The sequence below is a fragment of the Anas platyrhynchos genome, chromosome 23 (genome assembly GCF_047663525.1).
Source record: "Anas platyrhynchos isolate ZD024472 breed Pekin duck chromosome 23, IASCAAS_PekinDuck_T2T, whole genome shotgun sequence".
Lineage (NCBI taxonomy): Eukaryota > Metazoa > Chordata > Aves > Anseriformes > Anatidae > Anas > Anas platyrhynchos.
In genome coordinates, this window is record NC_092609.1 from 7,065,663 (window position 1) to 7,081,254 (window position 15,592).

The 15,592-nt window shown below is 37.3% G+C and overlaps 1 protein-coding gene across 1 annotated transcript in view; it reads left to right on the forward strand.

The window, feature by feature from the left end:
* Positions 1 to 15,592, forward strand: part of LOC139999310 (uncharacterized) — a 40,953-nt gene that overhangs the window by 3,411 nt on the left and 21,950 nt on the right. Inside the window, 14 exon segments of the mRNA XM_072027093.1 lie at positions 146 to 259; positions 1,869 to 1,950; positions 2,032 to 2,147; positions 2,663 to 2,732; positions 3,599 to 3,671; positions 4,750 to 6,246; positions 6,563 to 6,787; positions 7,510 to 7,941; positions 9,412 to 9,528; positions 10,208 to 10,378; positions 10,485 to 10,619; positions 11,463 to 11,845; positions 12,683 to 12,740; positions 13,581 to 15,521. Coding sequence (XP_071883194.1) covers positions 168 to 259; positions 1,869 to 1,950; positions 2,032 to 2,147; positions 2,663 to 2,732; positions 3,599 to 3,671; positions 4,750 to 6,246; positions 6,563 to 6,787; positions 7,510 to 7,941; positions 9,412 to 9,528; positions 10,208 to 10,378; positions 10,485 to 10,619; positions 11,463 to 11,845; positions 12,683 to 12,740; positions 13,581 to 15,521 — 5,392 coding nt within the window. The 5' untranslated portion in view covers positions 146 to 167.

Below are 15,592 nucleotides of genomic sequence, written 5' to 3' on the forward strand. Positions count from 1 at the left end.
CACTTCGTTCACGTGGCACAGGCACAAGGCTCTTGTGCTGTACTTTAGGAGTGTTTTGAACGGCATTAAAAAAGGGTTACGTTGCTTTACATATTTATGAGAATAAATCATGACTTGGATGAGTAATTTTGACATTCTCACATAGGTAAGACTTCTTATGTTGGAAGATGCCGCTCTTCGGGAAAATAATTGTAATTAAACGCAATGGGACCGATGGAATTCACTTTCCACTCACTGCAAGTTCTTGTTTATTTGGAAGGTGAGAATGTGTCGAGTACTCGGATGCACTGAAATAACATTAATGATAGTTCCTGCAGACAGAATCTTTTTAATATTTACTTGCAAGAAAGAACTGTTTGTATTTGTGAATGCTGTTCAAGGTAGGAAAAGTGGTATTGGACTCACATTACTTGAGCGGAACTTACTGTTTGTCATCGCTTTTTGACCTTTCCTTGTTTAAAAAAAAGTTCTTTTTTTTTTCCCCAAAGTTTCTGTCAAAGAGATCCGCTAGAGCTATGAGATTGCAAGTAATCTACATGTGACGTGTGTCCAATTAGCAAGTGGTGGCACTCTTATCTGCGGGCAGGTCCTAGAGAACCAACCAGTGCAGAAGGGAAAGTGGCTTGCATTCAACTGTGCTCATACCAGTGCTCTTTTGCATTTATTTTTATTTTTTTAATTTTTTTTTAATTATTTTTTTGGTTCTCCAAGGCCTCAGTAATGAAATGCACGAGCTAGTATCAAGAATTGATAAATGTTTTTACTTCTCTTGAACTGGGTTTGCTCAGCACTTCTCTGATTGATTGATTAATATCTTAACTAATTATCCAGTCCTGCATCAGATCCCGTAGTGCCAGTCTGTGGGAAGCACTGCAGTGTCAATAATACTCTTCTTTGGCTTCAGCAGAGCTGCCCAGGCAGATGATAATCAGTTTTAATGTCTTTTTAGGCTTGTCATGAACAGATTTTTGGTTATTTTACCTTTTTTCCAGTATGGATTCTCTGGCATTACAGAAACATAAGCTCCTGATATTTTTTTGTCACAGTTGAAAGCCTTAGGTGGTTCATTTCTTCCCGTTCATTGCCTAATGTCCTGCATTTTTTTTCAGGCTTAATTGTCTTCAGGATCTCAACTCTTTTAGCCAATAAAGGTGAATGAGTTCAACGCTCCCTGGTGGGTTAGGCAGGGCAAGCCTGCATTCTAACAATTTTGGCCACTAATGGTAATCTGCTGCTTCACACTGGAGCCAGTCCTATAATAATTGGCTTTACTGGCGGATGAAAAGGCTGCTTCTCAGCCACTCAGACACTGTTTTTTTTGATCTCTGTATTGTTAGCACTAGGACAGATTTTGGACAGAGTGTATTTTGCTGATAACGTGACTTAGAATCCAAGCTTTAGACTCCGCGTTTCTCTTTCGATCCTTTTTACTGCAGTGCTGTTTTTTCCACCACTTTTCATCACAGAAATTAGCACCAAGTACAGCATTCCCCCTGTTTCTTACCTGGAGAACTTAGTGACTGCTCTCTTGCCTTAGGTCTGTTGGCATGTATTAAATGTATATGTCCAGAGAAAAGTGGTGGAATTTAAACTGCTGATCACATTCACTTTTTTCTTTGGTGGAGAAAAGGTTTCCCTGTGGTAGCAATAACTTTCTGGCTTTTTCCTAGTGTTCCAAACTCTTTTGGTGCGATAGACATCATGTTAAGTATTTCATTCAATGTATTTTCTTGTCCCTTTGTTCTTCTGTGTACAGTCATCCAAATTATTAGCTGAAGTTTGGGATGTCAAAGCACCAAATTCTACAGCAGTGAGATTTTTTGTCTTCTCTGCATGTCTGTAAACTCCAATTATATTTTCACCTCTAGGAGAACAGAATGTGACATCCGCATCCAGTTGCCTCAGGTCTCAAAAGAACATTGTAAAATTGAAGTAAATGAAAACGAGGAGGTAAGATATGCATATTTTAATGACATTTGTATTGCATTGTTGCATCTCATCGGGCTACTGAAATTTTTGTTTTATTTCTAGGCAATCTTGACAAATTTAAGTACAGTAAATCCTACGCAGCTGAACGGTAGCTGTTTTCAGCAACCTGTACCTCTGAAGCACGGAGATGTGTTAACTATTATTGATCGTTCTTTCAGGTAAGTGCCAGTGACAAACTGTCTCTGACAGACAATGCCTTGATCCTAGAACATGTTCTGCAGCCAAACAGTGTGGGGAACTCTGTGGACGGTCTCTACCTGCCGGATGAAGATACAGGAGATAGCAGTAGATGAATGGGAAAACCTAAAACATCATTTTACCATTTTCAGAAAGATAATTTAGTTTATTTTGTATCTCTTTACAATGTCTTATAGAGCTTCTCCAGAAGGCAAGACGGCTTAAAGATTTTTTTTATTACTTTTATGTATTATATTAAGCTAAATCAATAAAGATAGAATTGTCTGGAGAGATCATTTTGATTTTGTTTCAAGGACAAACACATTTCTAGGAGAAGAGAATATTTTGATGTAGTGAAAGTACTTTAAAGCAATATGTTGGTATTGCTGGGAGTGGGACAACTCTTTCTAGGTCATTTATCTTAATAATGCGAATTTAGTTATCAGCTATTTAACCAAAAAAATGCTTGTTTTTACTTTTAAAATATTTCATCCAGGTTTGAATATCCTCTCCAATCATCTCCAAGAAAAAGGCGTTCCAGATCTCCAAAAGATGAAACGCGGCAGGTAAATTTGTGGTGACAGGCTTACTTCTAAATACATTGGTATCAGTATTGATAAGGATGAATTCTATTTCCCTGTTTTGTTGTGGGTTTTGTCTGCTTTTTTTTAAATGAGGAATATTTTTTCAATCGTAGGCTAGCTTTCCGTTTGAAAATGCAAATGAACTCATATCTTTTTTAAACTCAATATATTATTTTTAGAGTTATCAGTTTCTGTTAATAGATCTATTACTCATCTATTAAGATTATAGGCAACCTATTGAAACGAATCCTTATCTTTTTTGAGGAGAGAATAGGATGCAGGAAACAAAGTATTAACATTGGATATACTTGTACTTTTAAATGGGGATGTTTGCCCTAGAACCTGAGCATTTTTTTCCTCCAAAAGTATGTTGTTTTATGGGCTAGTAAATTGTTGGAATTTATAAATATCAAACTAAGTTTATCTTTTAATAATTGATTTGCACTTGTTTCTTTTTTTAATTCCCAACAATGTTTTAACCCTTCAAGGGGATATTGCTACTTAGCGAGTACTGTGGCTATTGAAGATTTTTGTACGTGATGTTTCTCTTATTTAAATAAAATTCTTCCACTAGGTCTGGTACAAAAGTGAGCTTAGAATGTGCTTGTACATGTTCATATGCTACAGCTGCTTTTAGAGCTAATAATAATAAAACAAGACTTGAGCTCTTGCTGTGTAGAGTATCGGTTAGTGTTCTTAAGTGGTGAAATACTCGGTTTTAATTTGAGTGCTTTTAAACCTGTTCAGTATGCAATGCTTACACATTTATAAATCTAGCGTTTTCCAATGTTCAGTAGAAAGCTAAATAAATATTTGTTGCTCTGCTGTAACGTTGTACAAATTTACAGGTTCTTCATGTTCAGCAGGTGGCAGAAGTGGAGTTATTACATAAGCAAACTTCAGGATCTAAAAGATCTTCAGGTTGGTACCTGTATTATAGGGGGTTTGTGTTCATCTTCCTCCTTAATTTTAATTCTTAGCATATGGAGGAAAAACAAGGTTGAAAAGAGCAAAATAAATATATTTAAAGATTTTTCAAACTGAGCACAGTACACATTCCTGTGTCAGTGTACTACTGCATTGTACTTAAATGCTGTGATTTACCCATGCCAGGGGAAAACACATTGTTGCATTCTGACAAACGGGCAGTAACACTTTTTGAGAAACAGTATTGAACGTTTTGCTGAAACCCCAAAAGATCACGTTTAAAGATCTCCTTCCTAACCCCCATCTCCTTTTCCAAAAGTTGATCAGTGTGCTTTTTCCTTGTCTGTTAGTCTCTCCATCTTTACATGTATTTCCCGTTGCATCTAAGAGAAGTGGACATGTCAGCATTTGTTTTAGTAGATGTTCATGCTGGTATATGGCAGTGTTGAGACTGTGGATGTGTAAATGTTCACAAGGGCTCAGCTTCTTGTGGTTTCAAAAGGCAACTTCTTGGATGAACCCTGCTAGCTGACTGCTCTCTGCGTGGAAAATGTGAAGTGAAGCATGTTACTTCAGGCCTCCAGCATGCGTGCGGTCACTTGCTCTGTCTCATTTGGGAAGTGCTAGCTCTGTTTTATTGTCTTGCTTTACCCTAGAGAAGCATTGGTACAGTTAGAACAATACAGCACCTGGGTAAATGCAAGACAGGAAACTGACTGAATTGTGGTAAGCCGATCTCAGTGATTGTTTAGTTCTGTGTTCACAGATTTGTCTTGTGGCAGCCGTGAAAGATAGGTATATAAGCCACCGAAGAAAAACAGCAGCATGAAATACAAATTGCCTTATCTGAATGTGGGATAAGGTCCAGATTGCAACTTAAAATTTATTAAACATTTCACAACTAATGTTTTTATTATGAGAGAATTGTTATTGTAAACAGAGCTTTGTGTACAGTCCCATATCCTGGAGCCTGGTTGCTAGCCTTGGTAGAGGAAAGGAGGGAATTTAAGGAACTTTACTTATGTTTCTGCTTTTTTTACATAACTTTGTTTTTGCTTTGCTTACGCTGTAGATCATTCTGAGTGCAAAGAACAAAATGCTGATGAAAATAAACAAAGTACAGAGGAAAATATGTCCAAAGCCTTACCAGTTAAGCTACAAACACCTAAATCTTCATATAAGATAAAACAATCTACTAGAAAGCAAACTGAAATGTCTCCCTTTAGTAAACTCTATGAAACGCTGAAACATGAGATTAAAGTGAAAAAAACTCTGCAAGGAGGAAATGTACCTGAAAAAGCTGGAAAAGAAGGTGGTAAGGGTGCCCTGCAGGAACCAAGTGCTCAAATCGCATCAAGTTGTGATCATGTAAGCCCTACTGAAGAAAAAGAAATTGGCATAAGTGAAAATAATGAAGAATATAAAATGAAACAAGAAGTAATTAGTTCAGAACTTAATCAAATCTCAATGGTAGGAAGTGCTACCAAGAAATGTTTTACCAGAAGTCCGCGAACTTCTGTTTCAAAGGAGATGACAAAAAGTATTCTCAGGAGAAGTAACTTGCAAGATCATAAGGAAGAAAGTACACCAGGTAAATCTAAAGGCACTGAAGTTCCAGCCAAAACACCCAAACCCAGTAAGGAGAATGACAGAAATGCAGCATGTCTGCTGCAGCCATGCTCCATAGAACGCTTGGGTTATGCAGATGAGGTGAAAATCTACAACTCTGCAATAACAGCAGAGAAAATAGCACAGACAACAAACATGACAAACGTTTCTGAAGTAGACAAACATGTTATGTCTACACCAACCCCCAGAAGGAAGAGTCCTCGATCTTGTTTCATGTCACCTACCAACGAAGCTACTGGGGTGGATTCTGTAAATATTGGTACTCCGACAGCTCGAGGAGATGTGTTGTTGGAACACAAATCTTTTTCAGAAATTTCAGCTGAAATTCAAAGGGAAGATTCAGTGTGCAGAAATGATAGCCTCCAACAACAGCCTTTGGCAGAAAATAAATGCATAAACCAGAGACGAAACAGTAAACAACATACACCAAGAAAATCGGGGAAAGTAGAAGTGCTGAAAGAAATCTGTGATCAGACAAATGTAGATTCAAAAAAGAGAGATTCTGAGTCTCCTGCTTCTAATTCCAAGAGTCCCAGAAGAAATGTCAGACAAAGTAAAGAATTTGTAAACAAAAGCATCCATTCAGAGACACCAACTTCAGGAGAGATAACATCAGAACTGGCATCTCCTGCTAGTCAGAAATCTGGCTCTGGAAGAAAAAGGGGTAGGCCGAGAACCTCTGAACTGTGAACTGAGAAAGCACTGGAGACAAATGCAGTTGAAGAACACGACAATAAGACTGTAGACAGACAGGACAGTGGAACTCAACAAGATCTGGCCACCAATGGGTGTAATCAGAAATCAGATTTGGAAGATACTTGTGTTCTAAGACCTCGGAGATCATCATCAAAAAGGTCTTTGGGAAGTGCTAGTGTACTGGAAGACAATGAGGCTGTTGCAGAAATGAATGTTTCTGACCTGTTGGCTGAAGAAGAATCAGGTAAATAGATTTCGCGCCTTGTTGGCACTTAATTGGAGAAAATCTCTTAATTTTCGTGAGAATTTTTCCATTTAAATATATAATTAATTGCTGATACGTTGGTTCTGTAACATCATGTTTTTATATATATGACCCTAAAAATAACCAGTAATTTCTATAAAATTTTCTCCAATTGAATGTAAATGAGTTACTTTCTAATATGTTTCTGCCTTTAAAATGCCCAAGTAAGCCTTGTTTCCTGTGCTGGTTAAAATGGTGACTTCCTGGATTCTTTGATTTGTGGAGATATATTCAATTATTGCTATTTTTTGTTTAGGTAACACAAAAAGAGTGTCTCAGAAGAGGAAGAGCGGTGATCTGTTACCTCAGCCTTTAGGCAAGCGAAAAAGATTGTCTTTTGGTGGTCATCTAAGTCCGGAACTCTTTGACAAAAGTTTGCCTCCCAACTCACCCCTTAAACGAGGTGCGATTCCTGCAAGGCTGAGCTTACCGTTTGGAGGCTCCCCACGCGCAGTGCTGAAAAAGGCTCAGGGGCTGAAGCACTTTGCAGTCCAGGTAAATAAATGCTGAGGCTAATCGAGTCGCTAAGCTAAGTGATACGAACAGAACTTGTAAATTCAAAGACTTCTAAAAATGAATTCAAAATGAATAATAAAGATGTATGTTAGGAAGTGGACATATTGACTGGGAATTATAATGGTATTTTTTAATCAGCGTTTTTAAACTTTTTCCTCCAAAGGAGGATGTGCAGCTTATTGTTCGTCTACCTCTCTTTATCCAGGGGGTGTGCTTTATTTCATCACACGTTTTTGCTTGTTCTCATGCATGTTTTGGAGTATGTTTGTGTGCTTGTGCTTAACAGCAGAATCTACTGGCACCAGTTAATCATAAATAGCAGAAAAGAGACGCAATCTAGAAAGAGTAGTTTGTTGCCAGACTATGCAAGCTATGGCCGTGTGGCTTGGCCAGAAGTCTGAAAACATTCAGCTGCTGATTTAAGCTAGTGAAAGCCTGTAGTGCACTTTATGGGAATAAGACTGTTTTGAATAAACTAGAGTAACAAAGTTAATTTGTTCAGTTGGATTTGCACAGGCCATTGGAGGCTTTTGAAATTTAAAAGTTGTTGCCAATTTGCTTTCTTCTTAGAGAGTAACATCTAAGACTTTTTCAACTGATCTGATGCTATTTTATACTATTGCATTTACTTTCAGAGATAGAAAAGAACACTTGTAGTTTAGCTTTGCACAGTAATTTTTTGTTATTTTTTTTTCTACCAAGAACTTTCTGTATGTTTGCAAAAAGAAAAAATGTCACCAGAAAAATTGCCAGCCCAGACGCCCCCAGCTGCCTCTTCCCCTGACTCTGGAAAAGCAACACCGCAGCTTCCTACAGGCTCTCCAGCACCTTACACAAAAGGGCGTTTCTCTGTTTCGCACATCACAACACCATCACCAATTGCAGAAGAGCAGAACGGTGTTGCAAAAGATATGAATACAGGGGAGAAAAATGGTGCCCTAGAGAAAACACCTAAATCTAATGGTGTTAGCCAAGATGATAAAACCTCAATGGCAACACCTAACAACTTAACAAGAAGTTCACGACGTAGTATGAAGACTCCCATGAAGAGGAGGAGTGGTGCTGTAGCAGTTATCAGTTCAAAAAGAAGAAGCGGTGCCTCTACTGCCAACTTACTAGGTTTGTTTCAGCAGTTAATTTTAATATGATTTCTACTGCTTTAAAAAACAGCTACAAAACTGAAGTAGTCCTATTATTAGTTTTATTCTGAGACCACCAAATGATCGGTGTATATTCTGATGGTTTGTGGGATTTTTTTTTTTTTGAATCATCTGAGAATTGCAAAATTTTATGTTCTCACACTTATCCATCGCTTTAGCAACTAGATTTATAACAAGGTATTTAGAACGCAAATCCTAATACTCAGAAACTGAAAAATGGTAGAATTAAGGTTCTGTTTGTTAGGTTAATTGCGGTATTGATCCTCCAAGTCCCTCAATTTGGAGTAGTATATAACTGATACAATTTCAGTTCAATAATTTTTGTTGGTGAAAACATGCATTTTACCTGTATTCAGCTTAGTTTCTTTATGCCTTTTTCCCTAGCCAGTTCACACACTGTCAGTTGTAGACTGGACTGCCTGTAAGTGTTGGGTGTATGGCAGACATCATGGATGATAACCATTGAGACACAAATATTTTAATTGTTGAACATTCAAATTCAAATGTTGGTCAAAATAGTTTTGATACCACTGGAAAAATTGAGAGGGAATCTGGTTCTTGAAAATTTAATCTTTATGAAAACACTTAAAGATGAGATGTCTTTAATTTATGAAAACAAATTATATCAATTTGACTCTTTCAAATTTAAAATTTCCCATCAATATCAACATTCATCTGGCAATTTATTATTCTTTGCTATCTTCGTTTTTTGTAGAATCATTTTAAAGTTGTGAATAACATGCTGTGTGCAGTGTCTGTGTGCAGTGTCTCAGTGATAGTCCTATTATATGGTGAGATAAAATCACAGGCCTTCCTGGTTAATCCTGGATATGTTTCACTTAAAACAAACAAAAAACAAACAAACAAAAAAAAAAAAAAAAAAAAAGCAAAAAAAACAAACAAACAAAAAAAACAAAAACAAAAAAAAACATTTTTTTGCTGTTAAACCTTACATTCTGTTAAGGAAAAATTCAGGTACAATAAAGTGCAAGACTGAAAGGCTTATGGCAAATTTGTAATGAGGAAAATATTTCACAGAATCGCAGAATATCCTGAATTGGAAGGAACCCACAATGATCATCAAGTTTAACTCCTGGGTCCTTAAATGACCGCCCAGAAAATCAGACCACATGTCTGAGAGCACTGTCCAAATGCTTTTTGAACTCGAGCAGAGAGTGAGGACAGAGTGAGGTCAGCACTTAGCACAGATTCTGGAACTGTATGACGCTTTTTGTTGTAGAAACGTACTGGATGCTTGGACACTTGTACTGGATGCTTGGACGCTCGTACTGGATGCTTGGACACTCGTTAAGATTCAGCTTGAAATTGTGATTTCTGACTACAGCAAATCCTTTGGAATCATAAATAGCTGTGAAGTCCTGTTTACACAGCTGCCAGTTAAGGTTATTGTGTCTGTTTTGCTTCGTAGTTGCGAAATCTTGGGCAGAAGTGGTAAAATTGGGTGTTGCAAGACCACAGGCAAAGGCCGTTAAAAAACGTGCCCCAAAACGAAGACCAATGAAGAAGACAACACAGTCACCAAAGGTATTTGTTTTACTTCTTTTTAAGGTTTGGGGGTTTGCTTAACCTTGAAACAGCTTGTTGGCATTTAACTGCAGAAGCTGGAAGTTTGAGATTTTGGCAAGATGTTAAATGGGTATTGGTGTCTTTCTCACAGCGTGTAAATCTACTTGAATTTACTGAAATGTATTAATTCAAAACATCTTAAGAATGTATCTAAATAACTAATTGTGTTGGGTGGATGGAGTAAGTATTTGTCCCTTGTCTGTAGTTGAAGCTGTAGTGCTGTTTGAAAGAGGTTCTGTTCCGGTTTAACCACTTTACGTGGTGGTGAGGTTGGTCGTTGGATGATGGTGAAGGTCTTTCCCAACCTAAAGGATTCTATGCAGGTGGAAAGGAGTAAGACTGAAAGACTCTCAGGATAATCCCTGAGCGTTTCTGAAAGCTAAGAAAACTTGTCTCAGATGCTCATTGAGCGTAGTCACTCAAATCTTAAACGAATATATGAGCTGCATTTCACAACGAATCAGCCCTTTAAAGTAGCTGCAATTTAACCACTTCTGTATGCCCAGCAGTCTGTATTAGCTAAACACGACCAATAAATTTGTGGAATCTCTTGAGTGATTCTGGCTAGGTTTTAAATAAAAGGGATCTTTGTGTCCTAATTTTTATTTATTTATTTATTTATTTTTTTCCTTTTTTTCCTCCAGAAAGAAAAATAAAAGGTCATTTTAGCACAGGTCATGCAGAATCTCCTGCTACAGTAGTTGTAGGCAGAGCGCACTCTACCACTGGTAGAATAGCTGGACAGGTCCTTAAAGTAGTGAAAAATCCAATCTTGAAACAAAACTTGAATATGGATGAAAGCTTCACAGGTACGTTGTGAGATTTTTAAAACCTGTTACTGGTTCTGCCAACTGTGCACTTTTTTTTTTTTTTTTTTCCGAAACAAGTGCTCATTTTTCTGAATATAATTTATAGGGCTGGCTGAGATGTTTAAAACTCCAGAAAATACAAGTGGAGAAACATCACCTTCAAGCACTGTTCGTGACAGTGATCTTACACCACCGTGCACGACAATGGACACTTCTGAACTGCGTACTCCTGAAGAATCTGGTATGGTTGTTAATTGGAAAGAAATTATTAAAGTATACTTTGGGGTAGCTGTGTCTGCAACTCACTGATAGTGCATAGCCTAATGCTAGGCAGACTTAGTGTAGAGATAAAGCATCTTGCAACCATTGATTTTTTTTTTATCATGTATTGGAGGACATTTTCCAGTAGTTCCAGTTATTTTTTTTGGTAGGTGTTATTTTTTTATTCATTCAGTTTTATATCGAACTTCTAAATGCTGAAGTATTGTTTCAGGCAAACCTTGTGTTGAAGCATGGCAATCCTTTAATCAATTGTCAGGGGATACATCTAGATTCAATGACAAAATCTTACGGCAGGGAGTGGTTATGCTGTAGAATTTTGCAAAGATTCTACTTAAGAAAAATGTCAGATTAGGAAGATTTGTGTTAAGATGATCCTTAGCTTTTTTTTTCTGTCTTTTGCATATGACTTTGCATATCAGTCGTGTTCCTGAATAACTCAGAATTCTTTAAATTCTGTTTTACTAAGAATTTAGCAAAAGTGAGCATCTAGTGAATCACCAACAAAAATCAAGAATGAATTATCCAATATTCAGAGTAGTAATACTAATGATTTTTATCAGATTAAATAAAAAATCATCAAGGTTTTTTAGGCTTAATTTTTTTAACGTATGCTGTGCCTTGTAGGAGCTAATTGCCTTCTTGCTAATTACCAAACCAATTGCTGAAACACAGTTTTGGATTTAGCTTGTAGAAAGCTTTGGCTGATTGAATCCATTTTTTACTTAGTTATACAGCGATTGGAATGTTTGGATTTCCTGCTTAGTTTGTTTGCCAAATTAGATAAACCTACTGTTTATTTCAGGAGAGATGATGGTGTCACCATTAAATACTCCAGATTCTTCAGGAGAGATACTGGATTGTCATGACATCTCAGATTTGATGAGAGAGGAGGAATCTCCAAAGTCTATATTTGAAATAATGTACTCCAGAATTCCAGAAGGAATAGCTATGCTGGAAGAAGATCTTGATGTGGACAGCGTATCATTAAGTGCAGAGAAACAAGCCTCTCAGGTGAAATTGGAAAGTAAAAGGAAAACACCAGATGAGAAGCTGGAGTCAGTCAACGTTGGATCAGCCATCAAGCAGCCATTAAAAACCCCAAAGAAGAAGCCAGGACTTGTAGAGGTCCTGTCGGGCATCAAGCAGCTTATGAAGACTGCCAAGCAGAAGTCAGAGGAAACAAAGGTAAAATATTTTCTTTAGCTTTTGGAAAGAGTTTATTTAAGCTTGGAGCCTGTGGTTGAAGTGAACTCTTAGGCCATCTAATAAGACATGTTTTATATCATTGTATTTTCATTAAAATATCTCATGCACAAGACCTGTGGCTGACAAAATACCTTCTGGAAGAGCACCTGATGTTTATTTGAAAACAGTGAAGTTGACAACCTGTGTTTTCCTTGGTAGCTTTGTCCAGGTGTGAATGGGTAAAAACCAGAAGATGCAGCTGAGTACAAATTTGAAGGAGCACTTTTTTTCTAGTCATTTGTTTCTGTTATGTTTAAAGCACCCTTAAATTACTTACAGACTACAATGGAGTTCTTTCTGTGCCTTCCTTTTCATAAGTGGGATATATGCATGTTTGTTTTTTTTGTACAGCTTCTTCATAGCTTGTAGATTAAATTCAAAACGCTTTTTTTCTTTAAACATCCAAGAGCACTGAGCTTTTGCCAAAATTTGGTGTTACCACGTAGTCAGTTGATTGCTCTTCATGCCCATAAGGCTTTCATTCACTGCTTGCTGAATGGACACCAATTCTACTCTGTTTGCTTGTATTAGGATGTACTTTGTTTAGAGGAACCCTACCTAAATGGCTGCTGAGGCTGCTCTGGGTTACCATTTTGACCTTACAATTCGCACCTTCATCACTCTTGTCATTGGTGTATTTTATTAGCCTCGATTTTTGTTGACTCCCAGATCCATAGATTAAAATGAGTATTGCTGGTCTGTGTAGAACTACAATAAAACACTTCAAAACATTCAAATGATTTAGATTCAATAACCCTCTTTTTCTAATCTTACTAGACAATGTTCAGCCCGTTTACTGAATGCTTTTTAAAACTCTACTGTGTTGTCTTTCACTGTAAAAACTGCTACACTAGCTCAGATAACAAGTATTAAGTTCAATTTTGTGGTAGTACCAAATATATGATGCAGTTAGCAAACGAAGTTGGCTTCATTTTCTCATAAAGTATTTGGCAGGACTTTTTTCAACTGTTTCACTCCCAATTTTCTATTAGTTAACTATTTCTTGTCCTGTCAGACACACACAAAAGTATTGATTATTGCTTATTTCCTTAGGTCAGGTCAGAAAATGTTATGGATCCTAAGCAGGAAGATGCTGTAACTGCTTGTACTAATGGCAGTCGTGAGTATGGTAAGTACAAACACTTTTATTTTAACTAGAGTAATAATGAATATGCAGGACTGTGTGTGTTGTTAGGAAGTTTCAACGTGTTGTAAAAATTCCAAATTATATAGTATGGAAGGAGCAAATATCTCAGGGAATTTGAGCAGTAATCTGTAACACAAACCAGTGTTGGCATTCTATTGGTGTTTAAAAAATGGTGTAGTAGTTTGATGTAATAACGGTGGCATCTCCAAACATACCAGTGTAAAAAACAAACAAACAAAAAATCACCTGTTGCTAAGGTATCCACTTAAAATCACCTTTATTTGCAAAGACTTTCAAAATATATCTTAAAGCTTGAGTGCTACCTGTCAAATAAAACAAATAACTCTGTGTACTAAACTGGGTTTTATTCTAGGAGTCTGTTTAAATCCCTGTTACTTTTTAAAATTAAATAAATTCATTTGAGCAAGACCACTTTACTGGGAAAATGAAAACTCAAGAGATACTTTGATCGGGCATAGTAATGTGTAACTTTTGATTGTGCTCTTTTCTATATGACAAACTTTGTAGGGGGGAATAAAACTGTTTTAGAAGACAAAGGAAATACTTCACAAGATAAAGATTCTCAACAAAAGTTGTCAACTAGTGAAGACCACTCTACCCAGAGACTAACAAGGGGCAGACCAAGGAAGACTGTACATCCACCTTCAACAAAGCAGTGTGAAAAGGATTTAAATTCAAAAGAATTGCAAGGTCTGGAGAAAAAGAGCATCCAAGAAGAGATGGGAGAGATCAGTACTTCAACTTCAGTAGCTAAAAATACAGGAAGAGGAAGGAGAACAAATCTTTGCATGGAAAAAGAAATTGTTTCAAAGCATCCTGTTGAGAAAACAGTTGAAACCGTTTCACTTGTGGAAACGCAGGTTGATACTCGAAGACCAAGAAGAGGTAAAACTAAGGAACCTAAGGAGTTAAAACATCCTAGTGAGGATCTTGAGTCTTCTGAAAAAGATTCTTCAGTGCTACAAAAAGATCCTGCAAATAGGAAACAGGCTTTGCAGGAGTATGATATCAGTAGCACATCTGTAACTGAAGATGATCAAAGCAGAAAGACAGAAGGCGTATCTAGTAGCACTCAGGATGAAAATCACCAACTGCAAACAGATTTAAAAAAATCTGAAAACGCATCTGACAAAGGTAGTGTAGAAGACAGAGAAGAAATTCTTCTATTGCATCAGAAGAGGTCTAGAGGAATGAAAAAAATAGAAAACACAGAAGCACTGCTTCCACCCAAAAGACAAAGAAGAGCTAGGAATGAACAGGTTGAACAAGCTCCTTCAGAGGAACTTCATGGGACGACAAGGAAACTTCGTAAACACCAATCAGCAAAATTACTACAAGGTGATGAGCAGACTTCTGAGACTGCCCCCACAGAAGCATCTGGAAACAGAACTGAACTTGAAGTAAAGGTAACAGAAAAAAGAGGTAAGTCTTCAAGAAATGCTAGAAAACAACCAACAGAAGTAAAACCAGACATGTGCGGGATGGCACTTGAAAATACACAGAATGTTCAGAAAGCCAAGGAGACTTCAAATGAAACCATTACGGAAACAAAATCACCCACCAAAAATGAGAGGAAAGTATCTCTGGGAGATGAAGCGGAAAATGCTCAGGAAAATACTACAAAGGCATCTCAAAGATTAAAGTCAGAATCACCTTCTGGAGAGACAGATAAAATGCCAGTAACTGTTCTCAACTTGGAATTCAAACAAGAAGCAAACAGAACTAGAAGCAGGAGAGGGAAAAAAGACTCTTCAGAGAAGAAGGCTGATGAATTTGCCCAGGATGTAAACAGCCTAGATCTTATGCTTAAATGTAAGTCAGAAACAGAGGAATCTTCTCCCAAAGAGTCTTCAGCCTCTAGTTGTGTCAAGCAGGCACACCAAGTAATGAAAGACCAGAACAACACAGCTGACACATTGGTAACTGCTCTAAACAGTGATGGCATTGCTCATAGACATCAAAAGCAGACAAGAAATGAGCAGGAAGCAAATGAACCAAAGCAAACTGAAATCCTGCAAGAGAATCGAACACAGGCAAAAGCAAATGCATCAGCAAGGGACAAAAGAAAAGAGATTGATCTAGCAGCAGAGGCAAAAAGTTCAGCTTCTCTCCGGAGAAAACGTGGCTTGTCAGAAACTGATGACAAAGAGGAGAGTACTAATGAAGAACAAAACGTGCTTTTGGAATCGGTGTCCTGTGCAAAAGCAAAGCCATTAGGAAGGGGCAGAAGGAAAGAAACTCCTCCAGTGTCACACACAACTAATTCCATTTCTCTTAGAAGAAAACGTGGTTTGCCAGCAGATAATGGTAAAGAAGAGGCTCTTAAAGATCAAAATGTTCCGTTAGGAGCAGTTGTTTCAAGTCTAAAAGATCAACCAAAAAGAGGCAGAAGGAATGAAGCTGCCATATTATTAGAAGCCACAAGTTCTACTCCTGCTCGGGGAAAACGTAACTTATCAAAAGAAAGTAGCAGAAATAATAATCATAGGAAAGCTAAACAAATGATTTCTGAAAAACCC